Raw genomic sequence first — 21,960 nt, forward strand, 5'->3', positions numbered from 1 at the left:
TTCTACTACTACTACTACTACTACTATTACTACTACTATTACTACTACAATACCTATAGCAGTAGTAGTAGTAGTAGTAGTAGTAGTAGTAGTAGTAGTACAATTAACGATTACATCATATTTTAAGAAGCATTAAGACAGGTTCACACGTGCTAATCAGCGACTGAAATATTAAGTCGGTATGGGTATCGACTGAGACCTTGTAGTGGGAAAGAGTATGGACCAGTTGTCGCCTTGTCGGGAAGTGAGTGTGAACAAACATATCCCCGCCAAGATGTGTTCCTCTCACCTCACCTAACCAAGTCGCTAGGAGTAAGAACAGACCTCTAGTTCGTACACGTTCACACACAGCGACTGGGAAGTATTGGGTGGCTGGAAGGCAGTGAGTATGAACAAACAGGTCCCCGCCAAGATGTGTTCCTCTCACCTCACCTAACCAAGTCGCTAGGAGTAAGCACAGACCTCTAGTTCGTACACGTTCACACACAGCGACTGGGAAGTATTGGGTGGCTGGCGGGCAGTGAGTGTGAACAAACAGGTCCCCGCCAAGATGTGTTCCTGCAGTGGTGATGGTGTCGCGGTGTTTACTGTGTGGTGTAGTGGTGTTGTTTGGCGCACCGGAAGAGCCAACACCGAAGAAAACGTGCTTGGAATTGTGGGAAAGTAGAATCTGCCACAGTGTCTTCTACATTTACTAATCGATCACCAGAGAACTTCAAAAACACCTAACAATTTTCCAAGGCCACATAGAAAATTAGACAAGTTTTCAATCCTCACCTTATACTCAACTAGAAACCTTATTAATTTATCACCAAAACTATAAAAAAAACACTCTTAAAAACACCAATAGAGATCCAACTGTGACTATTAAGATGGGCACCAATTTAATTAACCGTGACAAGTTATCAATTCTCATCATCAACACCACTCTGCACGAAGGGACATGGCCTGTGCTAGATTCCTGTGCTGTGTCATTCATATTTTGTGGTCCCAGATGTACTCTCTTTTTCCTCACCAAGTCTGTGCTGTGTTGTTTTCCTCTCACCAACTCTGTGCTGTGTTGTTTTCCCCTCACCATCTCTGTGCTGTGTTGTTTTCCCCTCATCAAGTCTGTGCTGTGTTGTTTTTCCCTCACCAACTCTGTGCTGTGTTATTTTCCCCTCACCATCTCTGTGCTGTGTTGTTTTCCCCTCACCATCTCTGTGCTGTGTTGTTTTCCCCTCACCATCTCTGTGCTGTGTTGTTTTCTCCTCACCATCTCTGTGCTGTGTTGTTTTCCCCTCATCAAGTCTGTGCTGTGTTGTTTTCCCCTCACCATCTCTGTGCTGTGTTGTTTTCCCCTCACCATCTCTGTGCTGTGTTGTTTTCTCCTCACCATCTCTGTGCTGTGTTGTTTTTCCCTCACCAACTCTGTGCTGTGTTGTTTTCCCCTCACCAAGTCTGTGCTGTGTTGTTTTCCCCTCACCATCTCTGTGCTGTGTTGTTTTCCCCTCACCATCTCTGTGCTGTGTTGTTTTCCCCTCACCAAGTCTGTGCTGTGTTGTTTTCCCCTCACCAAGTCTGTGCTGTGTTGTTTTCCTCACCAAGTCTGTGCTGTGTTGTTTTCCCCTCACCAAGTCTGTGCTGTGTTGTTTTCCCCTCACCAAGTATGTGCTGTGTTGTTTTCCCCTCACCAAGTCTGTGCTGTGTTGTTTTCCTCACCAAGTCTGTGCTGTGTTGTTTTCCCCTCACCAAGTCTGTGCTGTGTTGTTTTCCCCTCATCAAGTCTGTGCTGTGTTGTTTTCCCCTCATCAAGTCTGTGCTGTGTTGTTTTCCCCTCACCATCTCTGTGCTGTGTTTTTTTCCCCTCACCAAGTCTGTGCTGTGTTGTTTTCCCTCACCAAGTCTGTGCTGTGTTATTTTCTCCTCACCAAGTCAAACATCTTCTCCGTGACGTCACTACGTAAATCAAGTCGCAAATAGACTGAACATGTTGGTCTTCTTTTGCGACTGGTTTTTTCTGTCGCTAGGCACCGATATTCAGTTGGAAACTCTACCGACTTGTAATTTCTTTCGCATACTGAAAGTGTGAACGCTTCTTTAAGGTCGAAAGAGGAGGACCTTATTGGCTGTCTGTTATCTAAGGATGAAATAACATACACGTCACACCACAGCTGACACACACACACGTCACACCACAGCTGACACACACACACGTCATACTCAGAGCTGACACACACACACACACACGTCACACCACAGCTGACACACACACACGTCACACCACAGCTGACACACACACACACACGTCACACCACAGCTGACACACACACACACACGTCACACCACAGCTGACACACACAAATCACACCACAGCCCGTTGTCCCCCGCCCCGCCCCGCCCCTGATGAGCCAGACCCACGCCCTGCACCAACAACTGAGCAACACGCAGCAGGCCACACAGCACCACACCCGCCAGCACACAGCGGCCAGCCCAGCCCCTCACCACCACCACCACCACCTCCTCACCTGCCTGCTTCTTTAGATAAGACTGTCGGGCGTGCACTCTGCTGCACTCTGCACGCCCACTCAACCCCCAACACTCTCCTGCCACTCGCCCATGCCACTTGGCCAGTCCCTCTGCTCCACACACCAGGCCAGAAGAGACCAGCCCGCCGGCCCGCCTGCCACTCACCACTCCGGCCAGTTCCCCGGGGCTTCCTGGCCTGCAGGACGGGCCATGGCGTGTGTGTGGCAGGGCACCACCATGAGTCCCCACAGCAGCAGCAGCAGCAGCAGTGTGCCTTAGGTGTGGGGAGGCACAGGCATGTTGGCAGGAGTCACCAGGAGGCAGGCAGCGCCGGGCACAGAGGAGAGGCCAGGCTTGAGTGTCAGCTGTGTGGTAAAACTTTTAGAGGAGAAATGGGGTGAAGCACCACAGCCTGACACACAGCGGTGTTAAGGATCACGAGTGTCAGCAGTGTGGCATGAAAGTCTCACTTCACCATACACACATCGACACACAGGGATGGCAGGAATTGTGTGTCTGGAAGGTGGAAGGAAATTGATCACACAGTGGTGTCCGGAATTAAGAGTGTCAGGAATGTGGAAGGAAATTCACCATAAAGCCTGATTTCACCAAACATGTCCTGACACACTGGCATCAGGAATCACGAGTGTGAGGAGTGTGGCAAGAAATTCTGAACCATTGGTGCTCTCAACAGACACGCCTTCAGACACACTGGCTTGAGGGAGTTCAAGTGTGATGTTTGTGGCAAGTGTTTCAAGACTAAGGGTGACATTGCCCGGCACGTGATGATCCACTTCTGAGGTGGTGGTGGTGGAGGTGGTTGAGTAAATGTGTGTGTAGTACAGCATGGTGAACCTTTTGTGTGTGTGTTTTGTCAAGGCTGCCACCAGAGGAAGTTGGTGTGGTGTGGTGTGGTGTGGCTGAGAGGCAAACAATGACCAGCCATCACAGGTGCGTAGCCAACACAGGCTGCCTCACTGTCCCTCGATAGACCTCTGCGCAGCCAGCCCCGCCACAGCCCACCCCTCGCTCACCACTACTGTCCAAGGCCGCAGAGATGGCTAGCCTGTGGTTCTCAAGAGTGTTCCTCCTATTGTTAATCTGTCATTAGAATTGTAGAACCTTCCCTGATAATTTCACTTCATCTACACCAGTCACCCCAAAAATTTGTCCCAGCTGGCATTCGATCATGTTAAGTAAGATATGGCGCCCTTTTGCCTACCCCAGATACGTGCGTAGTAGTAGTAGTAGTAGTAGTAGTATCATTGCTGCATTAATCTGCCCAAAGTTTTTTTTTATTATATTTTTTGGTCTTGGTTGGCGCTCTCTCCTACATGAAAAATAAATAAATAAACACATGATATACCAATAAATTGTCCTAAGTGTCAACAATGTTTATCAAGAAAATACCTTACAAAGTCTTCATAAACACTATCATCATTATCATTACCTCAATACAAGACTCACGACCTAACCTAACCTAATCTAACAAACACGCACACGAAATATACCACTGAAAAAATAAAATAAAATAAAAATAATGAGACTTAGTATAGGCTGTGCATGGTGACAATTCACTGCATAGGCCTAGGCTGTGGTCAGAAGTCCATTGAGGCGTCCTTCTTTTCTATATCCACCTTTAACGTTCATGCTCCTTTCAACACTGATGGACTGAGATGTAGACCACTGAACACAGAGAAATTAATTATGTGACGCTTTCAACCCCTTCAGTACTGGGATGCATTTTCACCGCGAGTTTTGTGTACCATTAGACCATTTTATTGGCATTAGCAAGGGTGTATGGAGGGCAGAAGATTAATGGCCACAGTCTTCACTGTTTTAATTGAGTTTTGTGTACCATTAGACCATTTTATTGGCATTAGCAAGGGTGTATGGAGGGCAGAAGATTAATGGCCACAGTCTTCACTATTTTAATTGAGTTATGTGTACCATTAGACCATTTTATTGGCATTAGGAAGGGTCTATGGAGGGCAGAAGATTAATGGCCACAGTCTTCACTATTTTAATCGAGTTTTGTGTACCATTAGACCATTTTATTGGCATTAGCAAGGGTGTATGGAGGGCAGAAGATTAATGGCCACAGTCTTCACTATTTTAATTGAGTTTTGTGTACCATTAGACCATTTTATTGGCATTAGCAAGGGTCTATGGAGGGCAGAAGATTAATAGCCACAGTCTTCACTATTTTAATTGAGTTTTGTGTACCATTAGACCATTTTATTGGCATTAGGAAGGGTCTATGGAGGGCAGAAGATTAATGGCCACAGTCTTCACTATTTCAATTGAGTTATGTGTACCATTAGACCATTTTCTTGACAATAGGAAGGGTCTATGGAGGTCAGAAGATTAATGGCCACAGTCTTCACTATTTCAATTGAGTTATGTGTACCACTAGACCATTTTATTGACATTAGGAAATATCTATGGAGGTCAAAGTATTAATGGCAACAGTCTTCACTATTTTAATCGAGTTTTGTGTACCAGACCATTTTATTGGCATTAGGAAGGGTCTATGGAGGGCAGAATATTAATGACCACTGTCTTCACTATTTCAATCACCACTTAAGTATCTGAAGCTGTATAAAATCACCAAATAGTAAGCAGAATGAATATGGAAATACGCCATAGTACTTAAAGGGTTAATGGGCAGTCTAACCCTCCACCTCGTGACATAATTTCTCTTATTCTTAGTTTTACAGCCTTGAAGTATGCACAACAAACAGCACACCATTAATTCATCCTTTTATCTTTATTTGTGGGTAAAGTGAGTGTGTGTACGCCGCTAAACAATGACAAAATAGTTAAATGGCAGTTTGCTTTAGTTCATCCCTCCGCTTTCCTTCTGCTAATATGGCGGATGTTGTGTAGAAAAGCGACGCCTTGTGTGTGTGTCCTGTCGCCCTATATAGTTCCTACCCACTAGCCTACTGTCACGCTGGGAAGCTAGGCCTATACGTGGGGACTCGGGAGGTGTACTTGTGGTGGTGGTGGCTGGTCCGGAATGCGTACCGGCCAGTCGTTCCTGAGGCTGGCAGGGAGACAGGGAGGCAGGGAGGAACACCGGAGCATTGTTGTGCCACTGTACGGTAGGTGAAGGCTGATAGCATGGGCAGACAGGTGGCAGATGGAGTTTAATTCTGATAAGTGTCAGGTTATGCATTTAGGTAAAGACAACACAAACTTTAACTATGAGATGGAGGGATGTTGGCTAGAGGCAGTAGAGGAAGGAAAGGATTTAGGAGTAGTGATAGACAGGACTATGAAATTTTCAAAGCAATGTTTAGAAGCAAGAAATAGGGCAAATAGGATCCTGGGTTTTATAAATAGAAATGTTAGTTATAAAAGTAAGGAAGTGGTGCGTAGCTTATATAATTCCTATGTTAGGCCCCATTTAGAGTATTGCATACAGGCCTGGTCACCCCACTATAGGCAGGATATCAACATGTTAGAAGCAGTTCAGAGAAGAGCAACTAGGATGATACCAGCATTAAAGCGCCTGGAGTATAGAGATAGATTAAAGGAATTAAACATGTTTTCATTTGAGAGGAGATGTATAAGAGGGATATGATAGAGTTATTTAAAATGTTTTCAGATACAAACTACATAGATGTGAGATCTTTCTTTACCTTAGAGGAGGGAAATAGGACTAGAAATCATGGCAGGAAGATTAGAAAGCAAGGCTGCAGGTTAGATATAAGAAAATATTTCTTTAGTCATAGAGTGGTAGACTTCTGGAATGCATTGCCAGAGACGGTTGTAAATAGCACTAGTTTGACAATGTTTAAAAACAGATTAGATAAGCACTTAAATTTATTAGATTTATAATTATGTATAGCACTGCATGATAGTTTTTATAAGAAATTTACTATAGTTAAATAAGACATGATCCCCATGTATGGGGACCACAAATTGTAGAGGATTTCGCTGCAGGACTTAGCCCTGTTAATGGGCCAAATATTTAGAATTAGTATATAATGTATTGTGTACTTGTAAGTGTATCTTTAAGTACTGATGACGAGGTCGCTGTGCGACTGATACAGGATAACCTAGATGGGCCCTGGTGGCCCTTTGTTATAATATTATTTATGTTATGTTATGTTATGTTAAGCAGTGTTTGGTGTTCTGGGTGGAGCGAGGGGGGTAGTGTTGGGCGTGGTGCGTGGAGTGAGGGCGTTGGGTGGAGCGAGGGGGGTAGTGTTGGGCGTGGGGCATAGGGCGTGGAATGAGGTGGGGGGCGTTGGATGTGAGGTGGAGCGAGGCGGGGGCGGTGGTGGCCCTCACATAGCTCAACCTCTCTGTAGGGCCCCTTGGGATGATAGGCCTGGTGGTTACCCTGGCTAGTGGTGGTGGTGGTGGTGGTGGTGGTGGGCAGCCAGCAGCAGGGTTCCAGACAGACACAAGGGAGGGGTGGTGTGTAGTAGTAGTAGTAGTAGTAGTAGTAGTAGAAGTGTTTTCTGCATTAGTGGAGGCCCGGATCACCACTATACACCACAGCTCCATTAGTCATTAACCTCTGGAATTCTCAGCCCTCCTATATTGTCCTGGCTCTTACCTTATCCTCGTTTAAAAGACTTCTTGCTAGTCATCTGCGGGACGGTCTGAATATCAATTACTCACAGGAAAATCCTCATAATTGCTCAAAAGACATTCCACAGTATTTTGCATCGGCTTGTGTTATTGTTAGTAGAAATATCTCACTCTACTGTGGCATGTTGGCATGTTTGGAGCTCCTTCCCAGAGGAGCTCATTGTGGTAACACGGCTACCTACTCTACAGCTTCACTGCCGCGGGTGTCTCCCAGTGTACAGTGTGTGTGGTGAAGGCCGTGATGGATGGATCTTGGTGGTGAGTGTCCTTTGTGGGGCTCCAGTGTGCCGGTGGTGTGTGTTACCCTGTCAGTGGAGGTGCCAGCAGTACTAGGTGCTCCAGGTGTGGCACAGTGGTAGGATGGCAGCTTTCTCAAGGCTCAGCAAGCACTGTGCAATACTGGCATGTAGGGTCCTGCTGAGGAGTGTGGCACTGAGGCTTTCCCCTGCCAGTTGGCTTGCATTGGAGGTGACGTGGCTGCTGGTGTTTGCCGTTGGTCCTAGTCAGTGATGCACCACACAAGTGAGTGACTGACTGTGTGGTTTGCTCACTGCACTTCATGTCTACCTGGTCTTTTGTGCACGCTTGGCTGTTATTGACTGGTGTTGGTGGTTTTGACAGTAAATGCATCGTGCCAGAGACAGAGTTAGGTTAGGCAGGGACATTAAGTTTGTTTTGCTTTAGTTCATTGGTGAAATAAAAGGTACACAAAATTTCACATTTCCGCAAAATATCGAAGGAGCCAACGGCCATATTTGCCAAAAGAAGGACCTCTTGCATAGTTTTGACAATTTTTCACCGTTTATCACCATCTACTTTTCTTGCGGCCAATTCACTATTTAGCGGAGGTGCCGATGCAACATTTGGTGTGGCCAGGTCAGAGTCACGTGCACATGTCACTGGCAAAGGACGTCACTTTTGTGTCTTCAGAGTTTCTGTCCACATCCCCCATCACCACCCCACCACCACTGGTCAAGAAGAGGAGGGTAACCAGGACCCAACCCTGCCACACTTCACCCACGCTGCCACTGCTGCACTCCAACAGGCTGCTGTGGATGGTGACTCTTTGTGTCCTGTGAGAGAGGAGGTCGGGAAGCCATTATCCTGGGTCTTGGTGTCTCCACAGTGGTTCACTTGTGCACCAGAATGCCACGTGCCACGCTCCCGCCACCTCTGCTGGAGTCAGGACAGGCCACGTGGACCTTGTCGCTGTGTTCCGTGTCTTGCACACTGCTGTCACACTGGCTCACTAGTGCCACACTTGTCACTGGCTTGGAATCCATGTTGGCCCTCATGTACAGCTTAGCCCTCCTCAGACTACCTCACCATCTCACCATTTTTATCCTCATCACCCTCTCCACAACACTGCTGGGGTGGGATGTCACTGCCACACCTCTACTTCCTGACTTCCTGGCCACACCTCTGCTGCCCTTGCTGGGTGGATGGGTGTAATGGGGCCACACTGGATGGCTTAAGGACAGACCTGCCATGTAGGGACTTGTCTGTATGTTTCTGTAGTGTCACACAACACATCAGTAATGATTGGTGTGTGCAGTAAATGATGCAGTGGTGTGACTGTTCCACCTTTACCACTTTGTTTGGTTGTTAGGATTAGATAAGTGGCAGCAGCCCTGTGTGTGTGTGTGTGTGTGTGTGGTTAGTGGGTAGCTTTATGTCTGTGAGGTGGTGGAAAGCCCCGTCACAAATTTTTAGTTTACTTGATGTAAGTAAAGGTTCCTTCAATATATTGTTGTGAATGCATTGTGGTTTACTACTTGGTTGGTGTTTGTTGTGTCAGTGTTTGCTTAGAGATGTTATGTTTCTCTGGGACATTTGACTCTTTCATTTTGTGTGATTGCCGCTCAGTGATGTTACTGTATCATCCATTTTCATTTTGCTCCATTTCATTTCTTTACATTTTGTCCCAGGAAACACAGGCCAGCAGGCCACCACCCCACCTGCCACCCACCACTCCAGCCAGCTCCCTGGGGCTCCCTGCAGGACAAGCCATGGAGTGTGTGTGGCAGGGCACTGCCATTAGTGCCCTACAGCAGCAGCAGCAGCAGCAGCAGCAGCAGCAGTCTGCCTCAGGTGGGAGTCACCAGGAGGCAGGCAGCACTGGCCACAGAGGAGAGACCAGGATTGAGTGTCAGGTGTGTGGTAAAACCTATAAAGGTAGAAGTGGGCTGTGGTACCACAGCCTGACACACAGCAGTGTTAAGAAACATGAGTGTCAGGAGTGTGGAAGGAAATTTACCAGGAAGGGTGATCTCAACAGACACACCCTGACACAAAGACATGCCAAGAGTCATGAGTGTCAGCAGTGTGGCAAGAAATTCACCACAGAATCTGATTTCACCACACACACCCTGAGACACAGTGGTCCTAAGGATCATGAATGTGAGGAGTGTGGCAAGAAATTTGCCAGAAAGTTTCACCTCACCAGACACACCCTGAAGCACACTGGTGTTAAGAATTATGAGTGTGAAGAGTGTGGCAAGAAATTTGCCACGAAGTGTGAACTCACCAAACACATCCTGAGGCACAGTGGTGTTAAGAATTACAAGTGTGAGGAGTGTGGCAAGAAATTTATCGCAAAGTGTGAACTCACCGCACACAGCCTGACACACAGCGGCGTCAGGAATCACGAGTGTGAGGAGTGTGGCAAAAGATTCTCTATCATTAGTGCTCTCAACAGACACGTCTTCAGACACACTGGCTTGAGGGAGTTCAAGTGTGATGTTTGTGGCAAGTGTTTCAAGACAAAGGATGACATTGCCAAACACATGAGGATCCACTTCTGAGGTGGCAGTGGTGGTGGTGGTGGTGGTGTGTGCGGTGAATGGTGAGACAGTTGTGTGTCCATCATTGTCTTCATTATAATGGTGCAATACATTATAACTTATTCCCAGCATTTGTATTTACTGTGTTCACTTTGTCACTTTTCTTCATCGGACATTTGTTGTCAAATTTATTGATATTTTGTAACTTTTTAATTGATTTTATTTGTGGTTTGTCGTTGATTTGGCTTATTATGAAAGTGTTGCGTTCTTGTGTGTCCGGATGAAGTGTGTTCTGCAGGACGAGCAACACAACCAGTAAAACATAGGAAAGAGAAAAGTGTTTTGCTCAAATACATCAGTGAACCAGTTGTATGGACAAGAGAGAGAGAGAGAGAGTTGCTGATTCTGAAGTTTATTATTATTATTACTATTATATTTTGCTGATGTAAAGGTTGACTGACTTATTTCAATACAGTGTAAAGGAAACACAGAAGGAAGCAGGCAGGGAGTTCAGGAGGGTGCCAGGGAAAGGGATGAAAGATTGAGAGTACTGGTGAGGTGATGTGATGTGTCCCCCGGCATATTACCCCATGATTGATTGATTGATGGTGTTGGGCTTGTCTTGAGGCAAAAGAATGTGGTGCTATAGCAATTGGGAGGAATGTTGATGTTGTCAGAGAGGTAGACAACCTTAGGGGTTTGGTCACAGCGTCCGTCATGGGGATTGCAGTGTGCTCATGTGTCCATATCTTGATTTTGAGAGGCCTGAGGACATCCATTCCGAGTATTCCATCAATTCCTGACAGGCTGTTTATGATGAGGAGTGATGTTCCGACACTATGTTATTCTCCCACTCGAGTGATAGCTGCATGTGGCCAACACTACCGCTGTTCCAGCACGGCAAGTTGTCCTTGTTACCTGGCACAGGAAACAGTGATCATGAAGGTGGTTCTCTCAAGGCAAGGCCCGCCAGTGCACTCCAGCGGTGCTGATCCTTGCAGTTAACCCAGTGTGGTTAACTCGAATGTGAGTGGTAAGTCCCTTGGTTTGTGTCGCTGACCTTTGCGGTCGTCCCAAAGCTGTTGGTGGAGTGCAGCAATTGTGGCTTCACACTGTTCCAGGTGAGTAGGTTCAAATCTATGCAGGCACCACGCCACAACCAAAGGTGGTAGAATCTGCATCATTTGGTGGTGACATCCTGCTTCTTTGCCTCAGTGAGGAGAGGCCTAGATCGACTGTGTGACTGTGGGATATACGTCCTGACCCTCCGCCTCACAATTATCAAGTACATTATTCAAGTGTTCTCGTCGAGGTACCTGGGACAAGTCGAGCACACACCAAGTCGAGCGGCATACCAACTCAAGTGTCATTGCAGCAAACTTTTTCCTCCAAAAATTTACCCAGATTGATGGAAGAACGGTACACACACACACACACACACACACACACACACACACACACACACACACACACACACACACACACACACACACACACACACACACACACACACAAAGGAGTTAACAATCATTGGAACATATGTGCCACCAAAAACAAACTCATGGACTAACCAAGAATATAGAGACATGATAGATGACACAATAAGGAGTCTTACAAGAATCATTAAGGAAAGGAGAAAAGTGATATTGATAGGAGATTTCAACTGTAAGGAGGTAGACTGGGAAAATTATGAAAGTGGTATGGGGGAAGATGCCTGGGAGATAGATTCCTGAACCTAATGATAGATAATTTGATGGTCCAAAGAGTAAAGGAAAACACAAGATTCAGAGGAAACGATGAGCCGGCAAGATTAGACCTAGTTTTTACAAGGGATATACCAATTAACGATGATATAAGATACAAGTGCCCATTGGGAAAGAGTGACCATGTAATATTAGAGATGGATATAGAAGAAGGAAAGGAAGATAGAGATGAATCATACAAAGGAGACCGATTAAATTACAGAAAGGCTGATATTGAGAATCTCAAGAACTATTTTAAAACGTAAACTGGGAGGAGATGGAAAACTCATTAACGGTTCAAGAGAAATATAACTTATTTTTGGAAATATACAAAACTGGGGTCAGGAATATGTTCCGAAATATAGACCTAAAGAAGAAGGAAAGAAAGATTGGTTTAATGCAAGATGTGCTAGGGCAAAGGAGAAACGAGATGGAGCATGGAAAAGGTGGAGAAGAAACAGAAATCCAGAAAATAAGGAAAACTTCAAAACAGCAAGAAATGAATATGCTAAGGTGAGAAAGGAAGAAGAAAAGAACTATGAAAAGGACATTGTCGAAAAATGTAAGGAACAACCAAAATTGTTCTACAGATTCATAAATGGAAAAATAAGACAAAAGAAACAATAGAAAGGTTAAAAGGAGAAACGGAATGGTGGAAGACCCAAAAGTATGGCAGAACTGTTAAATAGTAAATTTCATGAGGTCTTTACTAAGGAATCCAAATTTGAAAGACCACAGGGTAATAGAGAGACTGTCTATATGAAAGAGATTAAAGTAACCAAGCTTGAAATAAAAAAGTTGATGATGGAATTGGATGAGGAAAAGGCAATGGGACCGGATGAAGTCTCAGGCAGAATACTGAAAGAATGTAGGGAAGAACTAGCAAGTCCAATATACAACATCATAAAATGCTCAATAGAAAATGGAACAGTGCCAGTGGAGTGGAAAAGAGCTGAGGTGGTTCCCATATATAAGAGCGGAAGGAAGGAAGAACCTTTAAATTACAGACCGGTATCACTAACTAGTGTAATATGCAAGATGTGTGAAAAGTAATAAAGAAGCAATGGATCGAGTTTCTTGAAGACAACAAAATATTATCAAATAGCCAATTTGGTTTTAGAAAAGGTCGGTCATGTGTGACAAATTTATTGAGTTTCTACTCTAGAATAGTTGATAAAGTACGAGAGAGAGGGATGGGTTGACTGTATTTATTTAGATCTAAAAAAGGCTTTTGATAAAGTGCCACATGAAAGATTACTATGGAAGTTAGAGGAGAAGGGTGGCTTAAAAGGAAGCACATTGAGATGGATGAAGAATTACTTAAGGGGGAGAGAAATAAGGACGATAGTTAAAGATATGAAGTCCAAGTGGAGAACAGTAGACAGCGGAGTGCCACAGGGGTCAGTATTGGCACCAATACTTTTTCTCGTATATATAAATGACATGCCAGAGGGAGTGAACAGCTACATAAATCTGTTTATGGACGATGCGAAACTGTGCAGAGTCATTAAACAAAAAGAGGATTGTGAAATACTACAGGAAGACTTAAACAAGATCTGGAAATGGAGCAAAAAATGGGAGATGGAATTCAATGTGGACAAAAGCCATGTCATGGAAATGGGAAAAAGTGAAAGACGACCAGTGGGAATCTATAAGATGGGAGATGGAGTAGAACTAGAAAAAGTAAAAAAGGAAAAGGACTTGGGAGTGACAATGGAAGAAAATAATCAACCGGTTAGCCATATTGATAGAATTTTCAGAGAGACGTATAATTTGCTAAGGAATATTGGAGTAGCATTTCACTATATGGACAAGGAAATGATGAAGAAATTGATAAGTACTAAAATAAGACCTAGATTGGAATATGCAGGAGTTGTGTGGACTCCCATAAAAGAAACACATAAGAAAATTAGAGAGACTACAAAAATGGCTACAAGAATGGTTCCAGAATTTAAAGGGATGGCATATGAGGAGAGACTAAAGGCAATGGATCTACCAACCTTGGAGCAGAGAAGAGAGAGGGATCTGATACAAGTTTATAAATTGATTAACGGAATGGATGAAGTGGATAATGAGAAACTGATCCTGAGAGAAGAATATGACTTTAGAAGCACAAGATCGCATAGTAAGAAACTAAGGAAGGGACGATGTCTGAGAGATGTTAAAAAATTTAGTTTCCCGCAAAGATGTGTTGAGACTTGGAACAGTTTGAGTGAGGAAGTGGTATCAGCAAAGAGTGTACATAGTTTTAAAGAAAAATTGGATAAGTGTAGATATGGAGACGGGACCACACGAGCATAAAGCCCAGGCCCTGTAAAACTACAACTAGGTAAATACACACACACACACACACACACACACACACACACACACACACACACACACACACACACACACACACACACACTGGGCCAGCGGAGGGAAGGACCGCATGTCTGCTCACCTTGGTGGTTGTTGGTCAATTTAATCCTTGAGTACGGGGCGTTGATTTACTTTCCGTGTGTTACAGCGGGGAAAAATCGCACCCGTCAAAAATGCTAAAAATATTTTCCTTATAAAAGCATATTTCTTTGTTCTTCCGAGTACAACGCTGTAGTTTTCAACATGTCATCACCTCTCACACCAAAGACATTGCATGCCAAAAAACTCTCCCCAAACCCAAGGCAGAACCCACTGCTAAGAAATACCCCCCCCCCCCAACCTCCAATGACACAGCACACATGCTCTCTCTCTCTCTCTCTCTCTCTCTCTCTCTCTCTCTCTCTCTCTCTCTCTCTCTCTCTCTCTCTCTCTCTCTCTCTCTCTCTCTCTCTCTCTCTCTCTCTCTGCACTTTCCTGTCAAGAAAATGCAAACTCGGATATATGAAGTGATGTGTGAAACAGGAAAAGAAATACAAACCACATATTACAAGTATTGTGGATTTGTACAATAATTGGAATGTGGCAACTCTTATTAGCAATGGGATTCACGTGACTTGGCCGACAAGCACAGTCCTGTAGAGGCAACCAGGGGTGACACACACCAACGCTGCATTGCTCCAGGGGAATATGCTACGTGAGGAGGTTTATGAACGTCGCTGTGAGGGTTGGTCTCTGTCTCTCAGGTCACTATCAGAATCACTACTGGAGTCTTCACTTTCTTCTGTCTCAATAAAAAATTCACTGTCTTCATTATCACTGTCCTCAATGTCATTATACTGACAACATCACTCGGAGTACCATTTCCTCCCTCTGGGTCATGGAGGTTCCCCTTGAACGGTAGGCAGCATTACATTTTATTTATTTATTTATTTATTACACAGTATTGTTCCAAGTTGGGTTAGGACTGGTTAGCATTCCTGAGTGGGTCCAGGGGCTAGGTAAGGTTACATTAAGGGGACTGTCCAGTGGCCATGGTACTGAAAAATATGAAAAATATTGAAAATCCCCAAAACACCACCAGAGCATCCCCGAACATATGGCAACATAGTCATGGAGTATTTTGGGGAAATACGCTAAAATATGTGGAGTATTTAAACTTTAACAGTGTGCAGCCTCTCTCTCTCTCTCTCTCTCTCTCTCTCTCTCTCTCTCTCTCTCTCTCTCTCTCTCTCTCTCTCTCTCTCTCTCTCTCTCTCTCTCTCTCTCTCTCTCTCTCTCTCTCTCTCTCTCTCTCTCTCTCTCTCTCTCTCTCTCTCTCTCTCTCTCTCTCTCTCTCTCTCAGCAGCGCAGTGTTGTATCTCTTGCTGTCTTCTACTGCTATTTTCATGCCAACTGCTCTTCAGGTCTAGGTAACAGCATAACAGCATGCCTCCACCCCCACCACTACACTTTCTTCCTTCTCTCACCTCTAATCTGTCCACCTCTCTGATGCAAGAGTTAACCAGTACTCTCAGTCACTCATCCCTTTCTCTGGTACACTCTGGGACTCCCTGCCTGCTTCTGTGTTTCCACCTTCCTGGGACTTGAACTCTTTCAAGAGGAAGGTTCCAACACATTTATCCTCTCAAGTTTCATTTTTCTCTTTGTCATTCACCTAGGGACTGCCACTCAAGTGGGCCATTTGTTCTCCTTAGAATTACTGTTGGCCGTGGCCAGTGTCCAGTGTCCGGTGGCTCTCAGTGTCCTCACCATCACTGTTGTTGCAGGTGTCCAGGCCGGGTGCCCTGCTGGGCTCTGACGTGGCTCCATCCGGCCAGCTGCCCAGAGGGTTCCTGCAGTGGAGGGGTGAGGCCCAGCAGCAGCATGAGTGAACAGCAGCAGCAGCAGCAGCAGCAGCAGTCTGCCTCAGGTGTGGGGAGGTCCAGGCATGGTGCCAAGAATGACCTGGAGGCAGGCAGCTCCACCCACAGAGGAGAGAGAAAGTTTGTGTGTCAGCTGTGTGATAAAAGTTTTACATCCAGAAAAGGACTTAGACTACACACCCTGACACACAGTGGTGTTAGAAATTATGAGTGTCTGGAATTCACCACAAAGAGTCCTCACCACACACCCTGACACACAGTGGTGTTAGAAATTATGAGTGTCTGGAATGTGGAAAGAAATTCACCACAAAGAGTCACCTCACCACACACACCCTGACACACAGTGGTGTTAGAAATTATGAGTGTCTGGAATGTGGCAAGAAATTCACCACAAAGTTGAATCTCACCACACACACCCTGACACACAGTGGTGTTAGAAATTATAAGTGTCTGGAATGTGGAAAGAAATTCACCACAAAGAGTACCTCACCACACATACCCTGAGACACAGTGGTGTTAGAAATTATGAATGTTTGGAATGTGGAAAGAAATTCACCAGAATGAGTCACCTCACCACACACACCCTGACACACAGTGGTGTTAGAAATTATGAGTGTCTGGAATGTGGAAAGAAATTCACCACAAAGTGTAGCCTCACCACACACCCTGACACACAGTGGTGTTAGAAATTATGAGTGTCTGGAATGTGGAAAGAAATTCACCAAAGAGTAGCCTCACCACACACCCTGACACACAGTGGTGTTAGAAATTATGAGTGTCTGGAATGTGGAAAGAAATTCACCTTAAAGAGTAACCTCACCAGACACACCCTGACACACAGTGGTGTTAGAAATTATGAGTGTCTGGAATGTGGAAAGAAATTCACCACAAAGAGTAACCTCACCACACACACCCTGACACACAGTGGTGTTAGAAATTATGAGTGTCTGGAATGTGGAAAGAAATTCACCAAAAGAGTAGCCTCACCACACACCCTGACACACAGTGGTGTTAGAAATTATGAGTGTCTGGAATGTGGAAAGAAATTCACCACAAAGTCTGATCTCACCACACACACCCTGACACACAGTGGTGTTAGAAATTATGAGTGTCTGGAATGTGGAAAGAGATTCACCTTAAAGAGTCACCTCACCACACACACCCTGACACACAGTGGTGTTAGAAATTATGAGTGTCTGGAATGTGGAAAGAAATTCACCACAAAGAGTCACCTCACCACCCACACCCTGACACACAGTGGTGTTAGAAATTATGAGTGTCTGGAATGTGGAAAGAAATTCACCACAAAGTCACCTCACCACACACACCCTGACACACAGTGGTGTTAGAAATTATGAGTGTCTGGAATGTGGAAAGAAATTCACCACAAAGAGTAGCCTCACCACACACACCCTGACACACAGTGGTGTTAGAAATTATGAGTGTCTGGAATGTGGAAAGAAATTCACCACAAAGTATCTCACCAGACACACCCTGACACACAGTGGTGTTAGAAATTATGAGTGTCTGGAATGTGGAAAGAAATTCACCACAAAGTCTGATCTCACCACACACACCCTGACACACAGTGGTGTTAGAAATTATGAGTGTGAGGAGTGTGGCAAGAAATTCTTCACCATTGGTGCTCTCAACAGACACGCTTTCAGACACACTGGCTTGAGGGAGTTCAAGTGTGATGTTTGTGGCAAGTGTTTCAAGACTAAGGATGACATTGCCAAGCACATGAAGATCCACTTTTGAGGTGGTGTGTTGTGTGGACCGGTGTGGCCACACCCGTGCCTGTGGGAGTGTGTGGTGGTGGTGGTGGTGGTGGTGGTTTTTCTCTTTTCTTTCTTCTCTCGCGTTGCCTCACCCCGACCTTGGCCTGACCTTCCAGCCTTTGGTCCTCGGCACAGCCAGGTGAAGCACGCCTTCAGTGGGAACCGGTCTGTCTCCCGAGGGTGTCACCAAGGCTCTCCATCTCCAGCAGGACGTGGCGGGGGTCAAGATGGCAGGCAAGCAAGTAAGTAAGTAAGTAAGTGGAAGTAAGAGTGAAAACATAAGTGGTGGAGGTGATTGGAGTAGTAATACCTTATTCCATTACCTAACCTGGCAGTGCAAGTACCATGTCAGAATCAACACTAAGGACATTGTCACTCACTGTGGTACTAGATACACCTTTTAAAACACAGACAGACAGACCACCACTTAGGGCACTCCCCTTCACCACTGGGGGTGTGGAGGTGTGAGGTGTGAGGCTGCAGGGGTGAGAAGACCATGCATGGTGCTGGCTGGCTGTGAGGACCCTAAAGGACTGTGGTGGTGGTGGTGGTGGTGAGTGTGAGAGGAAGGACGTGGTGGTGAGTGTCAGCGTTCCAGTGTGTGCAGTGTGTGTCCTGTCAGTGTGGCTGATACATGATGCATAGTGTGTACTGGGCTCCTGGAAGGGTGTTCAGTGAAAGATACATAGATACAGGATTGTATATGTATGAATGTATGTAGTGGTTGTATAACAGCAGGATATGGTCTGAGAGGACACACACAGCCCAGGCCAGCCCCCCAGCCCCCCATCACTGTATGTGTCACCACTCAGTGTGTGTGTTGTGTTGAAGATAATGTATTAATGAATGCTTTTGTTTCAGGACGTTGGTGTGTGTTGGATGCCTGCGTGACTCCATGCTACGCTGGCCTGCCACACCACAGGATACATTGATGATAGTGTCACCTCAGCACACACTACACTGTTGTCATGTGTGGCAGTGCCTGTAAGGACACCACACCCCTGTGGTCTGTTATTGTAAGGAGTGTGTTTGTTGTATACTGGGATACAAGGTAGAAGGAAGCAGTGTACACCTAGTTTTGTACTTGTTGTATTGTGAGGGGTGTGTACTTTGTGTATTGTGGGTTGTAAGACTAAGTAGTAGTAGTTTACACCTAGCCTTGTGTATCTTGTGAGGGGTGTGGACTTTGTTGTATTGGAGTTTGCAGGCAGTGTTGTATGTACTGTGTTTGTGTTGTGAGGTGTAAGGAGAGCAGACACTTGTAGTGTGTGTGTGTGTGTGTGTGTGTGTGTGTGTGTGTGTGTGTGTGTGTGTGTGTGTGTGTGTGTGTGTGTGTGTGTGTGAGTGAGTCCCTTGATCAAATCACTGCCTGGAGTTTCATTAGGCAACTGGTGTTTGTGTAATTGTAAAGTATCTTTTTATCTCTATAACCATTAACCAGTGCTGCTTTAATGATGTTTTTGACATAATTGGTTTACATCTTAATAATATTTTTAGCCACATATATTTACAGTCTAAAATGTCTGTTTCAATGAGGCATATCTGAGCACTGGTTAACCCCTTCAGTACTGGGACACATTTTTACCTTGAGTTTTGGATAAGATTAGACAATTTCACTAACATTAGGAATGGTCTATGAAGGCCACAAGATTGATAACAACAGTCTTCTTTATTTTAATGTGTTGCTGTATAAAATCAGCAAATAGTGAGCAGAATGAATATGGAAATGTTTTGTGGTACTGAAGGGGTTAAGTGTACCTGTGTGTGATGACTGATTCCTTCCAAGGCACCTGTAGATCTGACTGTACTGAGATGTGAAGTTGTGACTAATATATTTTTGTTGACCAGTGTTTCTCTTCTTGACCAGATAAGTGGGTGTTCTTTCCTGCCTTCCTCAAAGTATTCCCTAGACAGTTGTGTAGCTGGCCTTGCAGTCCTTTCAATTTCCAGGAGTCTTGAACAGCACACCAGCAAAGATTTTCATAGATTTGTTCCATTACATTGAAGTCAGTGGAATAGTGCAACCTTTTCTGTCCTGAGTGATGGTGTTGTGTCTGTCACTTTCAGCAAGTCGTGTTGTGAAGTTTAACCTTTACTGTCAAAGTCTTGAACTAATAGTGTTCTTCCATCTTTTCTTATCACATTATCCAAGCCCTTAGTCACCATGTGTTTGTCTCAGGTGGCAAATTGGTGACTGTTTTTTCATTTCTTCCACCCCTTGGCATTCCCATTCTACACTTCCTTTACACATATATTATCTTGAACTATTGGTAACACTTCTCCCTGTTTCCCCTTTCTGTCGCTTCTCCAACTTTTACATCCCTCTTCCTTAAAGTAAACATGGACCTGATCCTTTAGTAGTCTCTAACCCCCAATACGCTGGACATCAACCCATTTATATTTGTGAGGTTTACTCTTTTACAGTAAGTTAATGTGCTTTGGGCTCCGAGGGGTCTCCAAGCACACGGGTTCCAATCCTGTCCACAGTCCGAGTGTAGGTTGGGCTTCCTCACTCGGAGCAAAGGTTTCCTAGCGGGTGGGCTTTGAGATAGGAGGTACCACAAAAAGTATCCCCTTTAGCCCAGAAATCGCCATGAAAAGCCCACATGCTATAAATAGTAATAAAAAACAGTCACTCTTAATTTCTCCTCAAACTCTACTTTTCTCATTTTGTTTTTCCCTTAGTTACATTTCTTATCTCTCTTTTCTCTCTCGTCCTGGTTCATATCTCATTTTTTATCCTAACATCTTGTAAATTCAGTATCTTTGTAATTTTGTTGTTCTCCTCTGCTGCCATTTGAGATCTCATTCACACCCTCAGTGGTCTCTTTCCCCCTTCACTAAACTTTCCCAGTCTCGTCACTTGTTCCCTCTTGTTCTAACCCCTATGTGGTATCCGGAACAAATTTTATAACATTCTTAGTGAGCTCCCTTATGAACTTAAGTTTGTTTTTTTATTTCTATCAGCCCAAAATTTCGGCTACATTTCCTCTTGTCCAGTATGCCTCTCACCAAATCTTCCTTCTCCTCCTTATATGCATCTTTTGTTTGTTCTTGAATCTCTCTAACTACCTCTGAAAATTTGACCTTTTTTTTTCTTCCTGATCTTCCCTCCAGCCATTTCTTAATTCTGCTAAGTTTATCTCTCATTCCATACCTTGCCTGCCCCATCCTGAATTTTTCCTGTAGGATTTTTAATGATTCCTTGTATTTGCTGCATGAAGTCACTAATATACCTTCATTTCTTCTTTCTTTCTTCTTCTCTTCCTTTCTCACATTCCTCTATTCTCTCATTTAGTTTGGTGTTTTTTTAATTAATCTCTTGTTTTTCCAGGATACTTGATAGTTCTGTACTTCCTTCATGTACGTCACCTCCCTCTCCACGCCCACCACCCTGCTCATGTTTCCTTTTTCCTCTCTAAAACCTGAAAACTTGTCTGCTTTTTCCTCATCCAACTTCCTCACTGGAATTTCAATAACTCTTGCGATTTCAAACTTGGCGTATGTTTAGAGACCACCTGTCTGGTGGTCTGGTGGTCAGTTATCGAATTACCTAAAAGAAAACAATATCATTTATGAATTTCAATCAGGTTTTAGAGACAGTCATTCCACAGATACATGTCTGACTCATTTACTAGACTTACTAAAAACTAATATGTCAAAAGGGATGTATACGGGCTTAGCTCTCCTGGATCTGCAAAAAGCATTTGATACTGTTGACCACCATATCTTGTGTGAAAAATTAAAAGCAATGGGTGTAGAGTCAGTGGAATGGTTTTACTCTTATCTAAGTGGAAGAAGCCAAATCGTGAAAATTGATGAACATTGCTCGAAACCAGAAATATATCCTGTGGGGTACCACAAGGGAGCATTTTAGGTCCACTACTGTTCCTGTGTTATGTAAATGACATGAAAATCAGTGTCTCATGTAAACTGTTGCTATATGCAGATGACAGCATTTTGATTGTTCCACACAAGGATGTAGATATTATTAAAAATAGACTAAGTAAAGAACTGGAATCATGTAACACCTGGATGATAAATAACAAGCTGTCTCTGCATTTAGGAAAAACGGAAATTATGTTAGTGGGATCAAAAACAAAACTAAAAAATGTAGATGATTTTAATATAACATGTCTGGGTCAGGAATTAAATGGTGTAAAATCAGTAAAATACTTAGGAGTTCTTTTGGATCAGTATGTCTCAGGAGAGCTAAACTGTACACAGATTATCAAGAGGATAAATGCAAGGTTAAAATTCATGTACAGACAAGCAAAGGACCTTGATAAGAAAATTAAGAAAACCTTATGTAGCG

General features: G+C 44.4%; 1 protein-coding gene, 1 long non-coding RNA gene and 1 pseudogene across 3 annotated transcripts; all 3 read left to right on the top strand.

Annotated features, from left to right (window-relative positions):
* Positions 1–5,054: 5,054 nt before the first annotated feature.
* Positions 5,055–16,079, top strand: LOC123502706 (oocyte zinc finger protein XlCOF14-like). Of its 2 annotated transcripts, none has more exons than XR_006674200.1 (2): positions 5,055–5,615; positions 15,769–16,079. XR_006674200.1 is itself a non-coding variant. In XM_045251916.1 (2 exons), exon 2 carries the CDS (start codon positions 9,126–9,128, stop codon positions 9,918–9,920), a length of 795 nt encoding a protein of 264 aa, XP_045107851.1. In that variant the 5' UTR covers positions 5,055–5,615; positions 9,045–9,125; the 3' UTR covers positions 9,921–11,367. The 2 variants fall into 2 exon arrangements, 1 of the variants encoding a protein (XP_045107851.1); XM_045251916.1 differs by lacking the exon at positions 15,769–16,079 and adding an exon at positions 9,045–11,367.
* On the top strand, positions 10,810–10,962 carry LOC123507329 (annotated as a pseudogene).
* Positions 16,080–17,367: 1,288 nt separating the features above from the next.
* On the top strand, positions 17,368–19,492 carry LOC123502711. Its single transcript, XR_006674201.1, has 2 exons — positions 17,368–17,887; positions 18,507–19,492. It is a non-coding gene; the product is annotated as an uncharacterized LOC123502711 (long non-coding RNA).
* The last annotated feature ends 2,468 nt before the right edge of the window (positions 19,493–21,960 follow it).

The sequence above is a fragment of the Portunus trituberculatus genome, chromosome 2 (genome assembly GCF_017591435.1).
Source record: "Portunus trituberculatus isolate SZX2019 chromosome 2, ASM1759143v1, whole genome shotgun sequence".
NCBI lineage: Eukaryota > Metazoa > Arthropoda > Malacostraca > Decapoda > Portunidae > Portunus > Portunus trituberculatus.

What these genes read in the sequence shown, in the direction of transcription:
- LOC123502706 (XM_045251916.1), top strand. Translation starts at nt 9,126, where the DNA reads ATGGAGTGTGTGTGGCAGGGCACTGCCATTAGTGCCCTACAGCAGCAG.